Source organism: Bombina bombina, chromosome 4 (assembly GCF_027579735.1).
Source record: "Bombina bombina isolate aBomBom1 chromosome 4, aBomBom1.pri, whole genome shotgun sequence".
NCBI classification, from domain to species: Eukaryota; Metazoa; Chordata; class Amphibia; order Anura; family Bombinatoridae; genus Bombina; species Bombina bombina.
The window spans coordinates 567,448,295-567,462,094 of NC_069502.1; the positions used below are offsets into that span (position 1 = coordinate 567,448,295).

At 41.7% G+C, this 13,800-nt stretch overlaps 1 protein-coding gene across 4 annotated transcripts in view; it reads right to left on the minus strand.

Moving 5' to 3' along the window:
* The window catches only part of ANKRD6 (ankyrin repeat domain 6), a 719,155-nt gene that overhangs the window by 441,601 nt on the left and 263,754 nt on the right, over positions 1 to 13,800 (minus strand). For all 4 annotated transcript variants that reach the window (XM_053710544.1, XM_053710542.1, XM_053710540.1 and 1 more), the window contains one exon: positions 976 to 1,074. In XM_053710544.1, coding sequence (XP_053566519.1) covers positions 976 to 1,074 — 99 coding nt within the window. The remainder of the gene's footprint in view (positions 1 to 975; positions 1,075 to 13,800) is intronic.

A 13,800-nucleotide genomic window follows, 5' to 3' on the forward strand; every position in this document is an offset into this window, starting at 1 on the left:
TTGTTAAAAAAAATAATACGCACTTATCCTACACTCGTTGGAGTTAGCTGTTGATTGATGACTGCACACATTTGTTTCTTGTGATAGGCTAACTATATGTGTTCAGCTAGCTGCCAGTGTTCCTTCAGCAAAGGACAAGAGAATGGAGCAAATTTGAAGATAGAAGTAAATTGAAAAGTTGATTAAAATTGTATGTTGCATCCGAATCACAAAAGAAAATTCTGGGGTTTCTTGTCCCTTTAATTCCATTAATCCATTCACAATGTCATGCTCTCCCAAAGGTTAATATCACATATTATTGGTTTTGTAGTTCTCAAAACTGTAAATTTGTGTCTGAAAAAATAGCATGCCCCTTCTTCACAGCAAAATGTTATAAAATTAAAATAAAGAGTTGACAAACAGACCTTAAAGGGACATAATCATGAAAGGTAACTTTTGGGTTTCAGATAGAGCATACAATTTTTCAGATTTCAGATTTACTTCTATTATGAGATTTGGTTCATTCTCTTGGAATCTTTTGTTGAAGGAGAGCAATGCTCTACTGGGACCTAGCTGAATACAATGGGTGAGACAGTGTCAAGCAGCTAGCTCACAGTAGTGCATTGCTTTTGAGCCTTTATTGTGGTGGGGGTAAAGCCAGTGCAGTTTATTTTGATTGTCCACTTTGACTTTTGCTTGGGAACCAGTCTTCTATATATTACATGTAACTGATTTTCCTAGAAACATCTGTACAACAGACATGACTAAATTGCCAAAGGAATGTGCTAAAGTGAGAAAATAATAATAATAATAATAATAAAAAAGTAAGTACTTTGATTAATTATAGAACAGTTATTACTTTACACCAAGAGAACACTAACGTTTACTGAAGATATACTAACTGACAATTACATTATATCATTTCCAGACAATATAGGATTTGCATGTTAGACAATATAATTTGGATTCACATTTAATAAATACAGCTGTACTTACATCATCCTGAATGTCAAGATCACACCCTGCTTTCAACAGAATCTGTACCACATTCAGATGACCTTTGTTAGCTGCAAGATGCAACGGGGTTCGTCCATTCTGTATAAAACAAAAAGAATGTGTCAAATACTTTAGGTGAAAAATCACAAAAAAATATACTAAGTATTACTTGCATATTCTGCAGACTAAATGAAACATAATAAGCAACTCTCCAGCACATACAGACATACCTTATATTCTGTGAATGTGGTACATGCTAAATATTCTCCATGTATTTATACTCAAAGCAAAAGCAAAATACTTTGGGCTAGATTACGAGTGGCGCCCTCACAGTTGCGCACGAGGGGATTATCTTGGCTCTTTTAGCACGTTGGAAGTAGAAAGTGTATTACCAGTTGAAAGCAAAGATGTTTGCTCAAGCACAATTGAATTTAAAGTGCATTATTAAAATAGGGGTACCGTGAGAATATGGGGATATATTAGGGGTACAGTGAGAACAGGGGGATATATTAGGGGTACCACCAGAAAATATATTTTTTTTATCAAACTTTGAGCCATGACCCTAAATTAATGGCATTTGCTTTCTGACCTTTCTGAGGCCCAGAAAAATCAACAAAAAGTGCAGAAGAAAGACAAAAAGATTTAGTTAGAGCTACATAGTATTTAACTGAGGATGAGTGCTAAGGTATGCTGGGTGGGGAGGAGCAAAGCTCTGGCATTGCTAGGGGTGTTTTGCCTGTTCCTACTGGGCAGCTACTTTTATCCAAAAACTGATGGATTGCGGACTTTCAAAATCTTTAGAAAGAAATCTGTGCTCAAGCCAATGCATTTACTTTCAACCAGTAATACGCACGCTACTTCCGATAAACCCTTTTTCACATTTGCGTTTTTTTGTCCCTTAAAGTCAACATTATACCTGCTTTATTATTCTTAAGTTTAGCTCAGGGCATCATAGTTTATGAATTAGTTTATTTCATGGGAGAGTGTCATATGGTTTATTAAATTCTAAATTATAAAAAATCTACCACTGAACGCTGGTCTATTGTTTTAGTTAGTACACAGGGAACAATCCTATTTCAGTTTAAGACAATCTGTTTGCAAGAAAATCAGCACTGTCTTCAATATTGTAAATTGTTTCACCTTATGTTAAAATACAACTCTTTCCGTTAAATGGCCATGAAACCCGAAATCTCTATAAATTTTGCACTACCACGCCCCATTAAAATAAAATCCATTTATGTTTCCACTGCTGAAGCCAAAACCAAAGACCTGTAGTTGCCAGTGACTCTTATATTCTCTTTTTTTATGAAGAGATGTTACATTAGAAATGCTCCAGTCATCAGGAATAACTACTGTTTACAGAGATCGACTGTCCAGATCAGCTAAAAGGGTAGTTGGCATAAATATATTTAATGGGCTCACAGACTTATCTAATATTTTTTATAACAGTATTTAACCCCTTAATGACCGCAGCACTTTTCCATTTTCTGTCCGTTTGGGACCAAGGCTATTTTTACATTTTTGTGGTGTTTGTGTTTAGCTGTAATTTTCCTCTTGCTCATTTATTGTACCCACACATATTATATACCGTTTTTCTCGCCATTAAATGGACTTTCCAAAGATACCATTATTTTCATCATATCTTATAATTTATTATAATTTTTTTTATAAAATATGAGAAAAAAATAGAAAAAAAACACTTTTTCTAACTTTGACCCCCAAAATCTGTTACACATCTACAACCACAAAAAAACACCCATGCTAAATATTTTCTAAATTTTGTCCTGAGTTTAGAAATACCCAATGTTTACATGTTCTTTGCTTTTTTTTGCAAGTTATAGGGCCATAAATACAAGTAGCACTTTGCTATTTCCAAACCATTTTATTCAAGACTAACGCTAGTTACATTGGGACACTGATATCTTTCAGGAATCCCTGAATATCCCTTGACATGTATATATATTTTTTTAGAAGACATCCCAAAGTATTGATCTAGGCCAATTTTGGTATATTTCATGCCACCATTTCACCGCCAAATGCGATCAAATACAAAAAGTCGTTCACTTTTTCACAAACTTTCGGTTTCTCACTGAAATTATTTACAAACAGCTTGTGCAATTATGGCATAAATGGTTGTAAATTTTTCTCTGGGATCCCCTTTGTTCAGAAATAGCAGACATATATGGCTTTGGCATTGCTTTTTGGTAATTAGAAGGCCGCTAAATGCCGCTGCGCACCACACGTGTATTATGCCCAGTAGTGCAGGGGTTAATTAGGGAGCTTGTAGGGAGCTTATAGGGTTAATTTTAGCTTTAGTGTAGTGTAGCAGACAACCCAAAGTATTGATCAAGGCCCATTTTGGTATATTGCATGCCACCATTTTACCGCTAAATGCGATCAAATTAAAAAAAACGTTGAATTTTTCACAATTTTAGGTTTCTCACTGAAATTATTTACAAATAGCTTGTGCAATTATGGCACAAATGGTTGTAAATTCTTCTCTGGGATCCCCTTTGTTCAGAAATAGCAGACATATATGACTTTGGCGTTGCTTTCTGGTAATTAGAAGGCCGCTAAATGCTGCTGCGCATCACACGTGTATTATGGCTAGCAGTGAAGGGGTTAATTAGGTAGTTTGTAGGGAGCTTGCAGGGTTAATTTTAGCTTTAGTGTAGAGATCAGCCTCCCACCTGACACATCAGACCCCCTGATCCCTCCCAAACAGCTCCCTTCCCTCCCCCACCCCACAATTGTCTCCGCCATCTTAAGTACTGGCAGAAAGTCTGCCAGTACTAAAATAAAAGGTTTTTTTATTTTTATTTTTATTTTTTTAAAGCATATTTATATATGCTGGGGGTGTAGCATCCCCCCTTAGCCCCCAACCTCCCTGATCCCCCCAAACAGCTCTCTAATCCTCCCCATCTGCCTTATTGGGGGCCATCTTGGGTACTGGCAGCTGTCTGCCAGTACCCATTTTGCAAAATAAAACGTTTTTTTTTTGTTTTATTTTTAGTTTCTGTAGTGTAGCTTCCCCCCCCCCACAGACCAACCCCCACCACCTGCCTGATCTTTTTACTGCCAACTTTATTTCCCCTTTTTAGTAAATTTTAATGGTACTTTTTCTGTAGTGCAGCGGTTCCCACCCGCTCCCTCCCGTGCACGCGCCCGCCCCCACCCCCCGTGCACGCGTGCGCGCCCATGCGCGCCCCCCGGGCATTCCCGCCCCCGATCCCGCCCCCCTCAGCATCATCCGGGGCCATCGATGGCCGCCACCCGCCTCCCACACCGGCTCCTATCCACCCTCAAACGTAGCCGTTAATGTCCGGTGCAGAGAGGGCCACAGAGTGTCTCTCTCTGCATCGGATGGCTACAAATGGTTATTGCAGGATGCCTCGATATCGAGGCATCACTGCAATAACCGGAAAGCAGCTGGAAGCGAGCAGGATCGCTTCCAGCTGCTTTCCACACCGAGGACGTGCAGGGTACGTCCTCAGGCATTAACTGCCTTTTTTTTGAGGACGTACCCTGCACGTCCTCGGTCGTTAAGGGGTTAAAATATATATTCATAATTTGCAAAAAAAGAAACGCACTAACCACATTATTATTCATAGTGCCAATACCTTAAAAGGGACATGAAACCTACAAAATTTATTTTGTGATTCAGTTAGAGAATACAATTTTAAACAACATTCCAATTGACTCCTATTATCTAATTTGCTTTATTCTTTAGATATCCTTTGTTGAGGAAATAGCAATGGACATGGGAGAGCCAATAACACGAGTGTCAGGTCTTTCTGGCCCTTTAAATCTCTCACCTTCCTCCCTAAAAAAAGGCCAGCCTCCTTCCAGTCAATGCTGGTATATTGAAGTTCCTGAGCTGAACTCTGCTCTCCTCTTTTACTACCTAGCCGTACTAAGTAATTTCTGGAGAGAATCTTCGGGTTGCAGTACCTGCCAGATTCTCTGCAGCCGCATCTTTAACAAGAGTCTTGCTGTTCTCTATCGCTGCCGTCTCCCTCCTCCTCTGCCTGACACGCTTCTCTGCGTGACGTCATCAGACACTACCGGAGGCCCCAGAAGCCTAACCTTCCGCGGTCTTTCCTGCATCTCTCGCTCCATTTTGGGAACTTGCTGCCTCGTTCCTCCCTGGCTACCCATCTCATCCCTGGAGCAGCAGGTAAGACTCGCACTGCCCTCGCCACCATTACACATGGATTCTCAGTATCTCTGTAGCATTGAGCTGACGGACTAGATTAAGACAGGGAGGTCTCCCTCTCCGCATATCGAGAAACCCCTCTGTCACACTACCATCTGTTACATATTCTAATTTGAGACCTACCTGAAGTGAATTACTCTCACTGACACTGCCAACTCATTGTTAAGATCGAACAACTGTGTGCTAGCGGCACTAAATCTACATTGTGTGAACACTACCAGTACCTAGTCACAGATATTTTCCAGTAACACTCTTAAAGTTTAGGCTTACATCTTAGAAGGAGACCATTTTTGCCTGGCTATTACAACAAGGCATCTATGTGCAGCCACCAATCAGCAGCTGCTAAACCTATTTAGATCATGCTTCTTACAAAGTATATCAAGAGAATGACGCAAGTTAGATAATAGAAGTAAATTGGAAAGTTGTTTACAATTGCATGCCCTTTCTAAATCAGGAAATAAAAAAATTGGGTTTATGTCTTTTCTTCTATTTGTATTTGTATAACTTGTTGGCTGTTTTTGTCTTTACAACAACTATTTTGCTACTATAATCAGAGTATTCTTTGTAATTAGCATTATTTTGTCATTAAAAGGATAGTATACACCAATTTTCATATAACTGCATGTAATAGACACTATTGTAAAGAATCAGAACCAAATTGGGGACTGTCTCTTTAAGAGAAAAATTGTATTTTAAAAACATAAATTATGCTTACCTGATCATTTTCTTTTCTTCAGATGTAAAGAGTCCACAGCTGCATTCATTACTTTTGGGAAATAAGAACCTGGCCACCAGGAGGAGGCAAACACACCCCAGCCAAAGGCTTAAATACTCCTCCCACTCCCCTCATCCCACAGTCATTCTGCCGAGGAACAAGGAACAGTAGAAGAAATATCAGGGTGAAAAGGTGCCAGAAGTATATAACAGATGCCCCCCAGAAAAAAACGGGCGGGGAGCTGTGGACTCTTTCCATCTGAAGAAAATTATAATATTATAATATAATTATTATAATTTATGTTTTTCTTCATAAATGGAAAATCCACAGCTGCATTCATTACTTTTCGGAAAACAATACCCAAGCTATAGAGGACACTGAATGCGCAAACGGGAGGGTACAAAAGGAGGCCCATTCTATGGGCACCAGGCCTGAAAAACCCTTACCAACAAAAAAAAATGCTTAGTCCGAAGCCGAGAAAATTGGAAAAGAAAAAAAGGCCCCAAGGACACTGACCCGCAGATAGTCCACAAGCCTTGCTAGAGAGCGCAGAATGAACACAACTAAGCCAGCACACCTCCAGGAGACACCGTCGCTCAGAAAGCGGTCCTCAACAACACAACCCATACCAGAAAATGGGATCAACATAAACTCCAAAAATGGAAAGAGATGGGGGAACAAACAAGGATTCCCGGAAAACCCAAAAAAACAGAATTTATGCTTACCTGATAAATTACTTTCTCCAACGGTGTGTCCGGTCCACGGCGTCATCCTTACTTGTAGGATATTCTCTTCCCCAACAGGAAATGGCAAAGAGTCCCAGCAAAGCTGGTCACATGATCCCTCCTAGGCTCCGCCCACCCCAGTCATTCGACCGACGGACAGGAGGAAATATATATAGGAGAAACCATATGATACCGTGGTGACTGTAGTTAGAGAAAATAATTTATCAGACCTGATTAAAAAACCAGGGCGGGCCGTGGACCGGACACACCGTTGGAGAAAGTAATTTATCAGGTAAGCATAAATTCTGTTTTCTCCAACATTGGTGTGTCCGGTCCACGGCGTCATCCTTACTTGTGGGAACCAATACCAAAGCTTTAGGACACGGATGAAGGGAGGGAGCAAATCAGGTCACCTAAATGGAAGGCACCACGGCTTGCAAAACCTTTCTTCCAAAAATAGCCTCCGAAGAAGCAAAAGTATCAAATTTGTAAAATTTGGCAAAAGTGTGCAGTGAAGACCAAGTCGCTGCCTTACATATCTGGTCAACAGAAGCCTCGTTCTTGAAGGCCCATGTGGAAGCCACAGCCCTAGTGGAGTGAGCTGTGATTCTTTCAGGAGGCTGCCGTCCGGCAGTCTCATAAGCCAATCGGATAATGCTTTTAAGCCAAAAGGAAAGAGAGGTAGAAGTCGCTTTTTGACCTCTCCTTTTACCAGAATAAACAACAAACAAGGAAGATGTTTGTCTGAAATCTTTAGTAGCCTCTAAATAGAATTTTAGAGCACGGACTACGTCCAAATTGTGTAACAAACGTTCCTTCTTTGAAACTGGATTCGGACACAAAGAAGGTACAACTATCTCCTGGTTAATATTTTTGTTGGAAACAACTTTCGGAAGAAAACCAGGCTTAGTACGCAAAACCACCTTATCTGCATGGAACACCAGATAGGGCGGAGAAGACTGCAGAGCAGATAACTCTGAAACTCTTCTAGCAGAAGAAATTGCAACCAAAAACAAAACTTTCCAAGATAATAACTTAATATCTACGGAATGTAAGGGTTCAAACGGAACCCCTTGAAGAACTGAAAGAACTAGATTTAAACTCCAGGGAGGAGTCAAAGGTCTGTAAACAGGCTTGATCCTAACCAGAGCCTGAACAAATGCTTGAACATCTGGCACAGCTGCCAGTCTTTTGTGAAGTAAAACAGATAAAGCAGAGATCTGTCCCTTCAGAGAACTTGTAGATAATCCTTTCTCCAAACCTTCTTGTAGAAAGGATAGAATCTTAGGAATTTTTATCTTGTTCCATGGGAATCCTTTAGATTCACACCAACAGATATATTTTTTCCATATTTTATGGTAAATTTTTCTAGTTACAGGCTTTCTAGCCTGAATCAGAGTATCTATTACAGAATCTGAAAACCCACGCTTTGATAAAATCAAGCGTTCAATCTCCAAGCCGTCAGTTGGAGGGAAACCAGATTCGGATGTTCGAATGGACCCTGAACAAGAAGGTCCTGTCTCAAAGGTAGCTTCCATGGTGGAGCCGATGACATATTCACCAGGTCTGCATACCAAGTCCTGCGTGGCCACGCAGGAGCTATCAAGATCACCGAGGCCCTCTCCTGATTGATCCTGGCTACCAGCCTGGGGATGAGAGGAAACGGTGGGAATACATAAGCTAGGTTGAAGGTCCAAGGTGCTACTAGTGCATCTACTAGGGTCGCCTTGGGATCCCTGGATCTGGACCCGTAGCAAGGAACCTTGAAGTTCTGACGAGACGCCATCAGATCCATGTCTGGAATGCCCCATAATTGAGTTATTTGGGCAAAGATTTCCGGATGGAGTTCCCACTCCCCCGGATGGAATGTCTGACGACTCAGAAAATCCACTTCCCAATTTTCCACTCCTGGGATGTGGATCGCAGACAAGTGGCAGGAGTGATCCTCCGCCCATTGAATTATCGTGGTCACTTCTTTCATCGCCAGGGAACTCCTTGTTCCCCCCTGATGATTGATATATGCAACGGTCGTCATGTTGTCTGACTGAAACCTTATGAATTTGGCCTTTGCTAGATGAGGCCAAGCTCTGAGAGCATTGAATATCGCTCTCAGTTCCAGAATGTTTATCGGGAGAAGAGACTCTTCCCAAGACCATAGATCCTGAGCTTTCAGGGATTCCCAGACCGCGCCCCAGCCCACTAGGCTGGCGTCGGTTGTGACAATGACCCACTCTGGTCTGCGGAAGCTCATTCCCTGTGACAGATTGTCCAGGGTCAGCCACCAACGGAGTGAATCTCTGGTCTTTTGATCTACTTGAATCGTCGGAGACAAGGCTGTATAATCCCCATTCCACTGTCTGAGCATGCACAGTTGTAATGGTCTTAGATGAATTCGTGCAAAAGGAACTATGTCCATTGTTGCAACCATCAATCCTATTACTTCCATGCACTGCGCTATGGAAGGACGAGGAACAGAATGAAGTACTTGACAAGAGCTTAGAAGTTTTGATTTTCTGACCTCTGTCAGAAAAATCCTCATTTCTAAGGAATCTATTATTGTTCCCAAGAAGGGAACTCTTGTTGACGGGGACAGAGAACTTTTTTCTTTGTTCACCTTCCATCCGTGAGATCTGAGAAAGGCTAGGACGATGTCCGTATGAGCCTTTGCTTTTGACAGGGACGACGCTTGAATCAGGATGTCGTCCAAGTAAGGTACTACTGCAATGCCCCTTGGTCTTAGAACCGCTAGAAGAGACCCTAGTACCTTTGTGAAAATCCTTGGAGCAGTGGCTAATCCGAATGGAAGTGCCACAAACTGGTAATGCTTGTCCAGAAAAGCGAACCTTAGGAACTGATGATGTTCCTTGTGGATAGGAATATGTAGGTACGCATCCTTTAAATCCACGGGAGTCATAAATTGATTATCCTGGATAGTAGGTAGGATCGTTCGAATAGTTTCCATTTTGAACGATGGTACCCTGAGAAATTTGTTTAGGATCTTTAGATCCAAAATTGGTCTGAATGTTCCCTCTTTTTTGGGAACTATGAACAGATTGGAATAAAAACCCATTCCTTGTTCTCTTATTGGAACTGGATGTATCACTCCCATCTTTAACAGGTCTTCTACACAATGTAAGAATGCCTGTCTCTTTATTTGGTTTGAAGATAATTGAGACCTGTGGAACCTTCCCCTTCGGGGTAGTTCCTTGAATTCCAGGAGATAACCTTGAGAAACTATTTCTAGCGCCCAAGGATCCTGAACATCTCTTGCCCAAGCCTGAGCAAAGAGAGAAAGTCTGCCCCCCACTAGATCCGGTCCCGGATCGGGGGCTATCCCTTCATGCTGTTTTGGTAGCAGTGATAGGCTTCTTGGCCTGCTTACCCTTGTTCCAGCCTTGCATTGGTTTCCAGGCTGGTTTGGGTTGTGAAGTATTACCCTCTTGCTTAGAGGATACAGAATTAGAGACTGGTCCGTTTCTGCGTAAGGGACGAAAATTAGGCTTATTTTTAGCCTTAAAAGATCTATCCTGTGGGAGGGCGTGGCCCTTTCCCCCAGTGATGTCTGAAATAATCTCTTTCAAATCAGGTCCAAATAATGTTTTACCTTTGAAAGGAATGTTAAGCAATTTTGTCTTGGAAGACACATCCGCTGACCAAGACTTTAGCCAAAGCGCTCTGCGCGCCACGATAGCAAACCCTGAATTTTTCGCCGCTAATCTAGCTAATTGCAAAGCGGCATCTAAAACAAAAGAGTTAGCCAATTTAAGTGCTTGAACTCTGTCCATAACCTCCTCATACGAAGATTCTTTACTGAGCGATTTTTCTAGTTCCTCGAACCAGAAACACGCTGCCGTAGTGACAGGAACAATGCATGAAATTGGTTTTAGAAGGTAACCTTGCTGTACAAAAATCTTTTTAAGCAAACCCTCTAATTTCTTATCCATAGGATCTTTGAAAGCACAACTATCTTCGATAGGAATAGTAGTGCGTTTGTTTAGAGTAGAAACCGCCCCCTCGACCTTGGGGACTGTCTGCCATAAGTCCTTTCTGGGGTCGACTATAGGAAATAATTTCTTAAATATAGGGGGGGGAACAAAAGGTATGCCGGGCCTTTCCCACTCTTTATTTACTATGTCCGCCACCCGCTTGGGTATAGGAAAAGCGTCGGGGGGCACCGGAACCTCTAGGAACTTGTCCATCTTACATAATTTCTCTGGAATGACCAAATTGTCACAATCATCCAGAGTAGATAACACCTCCTTAAGCAGTGCGCGGAGATGTTCTAATTTAAATTTAAATGTCACAACATCAGGTTCAGCTTGATGAGAAATTTTTCCTGAATCTGAAATTTCTCCATCAGACAAAACCTCCCTCATGGCCCCTTGAGATTGGTGTGAGGGTATGTCAGAACAGTTATCATCAGCGTCCTCTTGCTCTTCAGTGTTTAAAACAGAGCAATCGCGCTTTCTCTGATAAGTAGGCATTTTGGATAAAAGATTTGCTATGGAGTTATCCATTACAGCCGTTAATTGTTGCATGGTAATAAGTATTAGCGCACTAGATGTACTAGGGGCCTCCTGTGTGGGCATAACTGGTGTAGACACAGTAGGGGATGATGTAGTATCATGTTTACTCCCTTCATTTGAGGAATCATCTTGGGCAATATCATTATCTGTGGTATTACTGTCCTTACTTTGTTTGGACAGTATGGCACAATTATCAAATAAATTTAAATGGGGAGACACATTGGCTTTCATACATATAGAACATAGCTTATCTGATGGTACAGACATGTTAAACAGGCTTAAACTTGTCAACAAAGCACAAAAAACTTTTAAAATAAAACCGTTACTGTCACTTTAAATTTCAAACTGAAAACACTTTATTACTGAATATGTGAAAAAGTATGAAGGAATTGTTCAAAATTCACCAAAATTTCACCACAGTGTCTTAAAGCATTAAAAGTATTGCACACCAAATTTCAGAGCTTTAACCCTTAAATTAACGGAACCGGAGCCGTTTTTACATTTAACCCCTATACAGTCCCAGCTATATGCTTTGCTGAGACCCAACCAAGCCCAGAGGGGAATACGATACCACAAGACGCCTTCTATAAGCTTTTTCAGTGATTCATAGCTCCTGACACATGCATCTGCATGCCTTGCTCTCCAAAAACAACTGCGCATTAATGGCGCGAAAATGAGGCTCTGTCTATAACTAGAAAGGCCCCCATCTGAAAAAGGTGTCCAACACAGTGCCTGCCGTTTTTCTAAACGTTCCCCAAGATTATAATACCAATAATTAGTTAGAATCTGCATAATATGCCTAGTAAAGCAATCGTTTTAGCCCAGAAAAATGTCTACCAGTTTTTAAGCCCTTTTTGAAGCCCTTTATTCTTTTATGTTTAACTAAGAAAATGGCTTACCGGTCCCCATGAGGGGAAATGACAGCCTTCCAGCATTACATGGTCTTGTTAGAAATATGGCTAGTCATACCTTAAGCAGAAAAGTCTGCTAACTGTTTCCCCCAACTGAAGTTACTTCATCTCAACAGTCCTGTGTGGAAACAGCAATCGATTTTAGTAACTGTCTGCTAAAATCATCTTCCTCTTACAAAAAGAAATCTTCATCCTTTTCTGTTTCAGAGTAAATAGTACATACCAGCACTATTTTAAAATAACAAACACTTGATAGAAGAATAAAACTACATTTAAACACCAAAAAACTCTTAACCATCTCCGTGGAGATGTTGCCTGTGCAACGGCAAAGAGAATGACTGGGGTGGGCGGAGCCTAGGAGGGATCATGTGACCAGCTTTGCTGGGACTCTTTGCCATTTCCTGTTGGGGAAGAGAATATCCCACAAGTAAGGATGACGCCGTGGACCGGACACACCAATGTTGGAGAAAGGGTATAACAATTTCCAAGAAAGGAAAACACCAAGAACCAAGCCAAACTCACAGAGACCAAAACCAGTCGTGAGATCATGGGGAGGCAACACCCAGACCCCATATGTGCAGAAACCACAAGGTTAAAACTAGGAATTCGACACAGAAGAACTTCTCCTCAAGATAGTGCAACCGCACCCTAAAAGAAGACTGAAGAGAGTCCTCAAGGAACTCAAAATATTAAAGTCTTCAAAAACCGATATACGTGCAGCAAACCCAGAAGGCAAGCCCCTGGGTCAACACCACACACTACAGTCATACCAGGATGACTTCAGTAGTAAAATACTTGCAGGCAAGTAAGAGCAGCAGAAGATAGGTCACAAATCCTACCACAGACTGCAAAACATCCACTAAGCAGTGGACCCAGAGCAGGTTTAACCAAAAATCTGCCAGCCCTACTCCATATCCTGAACATGGAGAAGCACAGAAACCTCAAAAAGGCTCACCGTACCACAAGGACCCAAAGGTGAACAATAGAGTCTTGGTAAAAATCTGCGAACACACAGATAAAGTGCAAACGGTTGCAATTGATTTCAAACTGCAACCATCCGCTTGCTATGCAGCAAATTAACTCACAGGCCACTACAGGCTAACTGTCAAGTCTGAAGGACAGGGGTACAGAAAAACAAACAAACACCAGTCCCCAAAAAGAGGACAGAAAAAGATGGACTCAGCCACCCCAACAGAGTTCAGGTGCCAACCCAAGAACTCCAACAATAGGAAGTCCAAGAGAATCCATACAAGAGGAATAGAGAAAATGCACTAGAGCCTCAGAAGACCCCGCACGAACATGGAGACATCATCTCTCCAGAGGAAACAGAACCCCAGAGAGCGGATCGCTCTCCTCTAGAGGATAAAAAACTCCTGTTCCAACAACCTGCACACAGGACAGGACAACCAACTTCCACAGAAAGGAAACCCTACCCCAATAAGGAGGACAAACGACCCCCACGAAGGGGAGAGTACGGAAGGAACAGCGCACAAGCTCATAAGACATGAAGCCATAGGCTGAGGAAACAAATCCAAATGAAATCATCTATACGTCATAGATAAACATCAAGAACTCCCAAAAAAAGAAGTGGAGCACACCTCAGGGCATAGAAATCCTAGCCAAGACTTCTAGACCGAAGGTCATAGCCTGTGTTCCCTGGAAAAACTGGATTGCACCGAACCAGCCACAGGATTGTAAGTCTTCTGGACATCCGGAAGATCCACAACAAAAA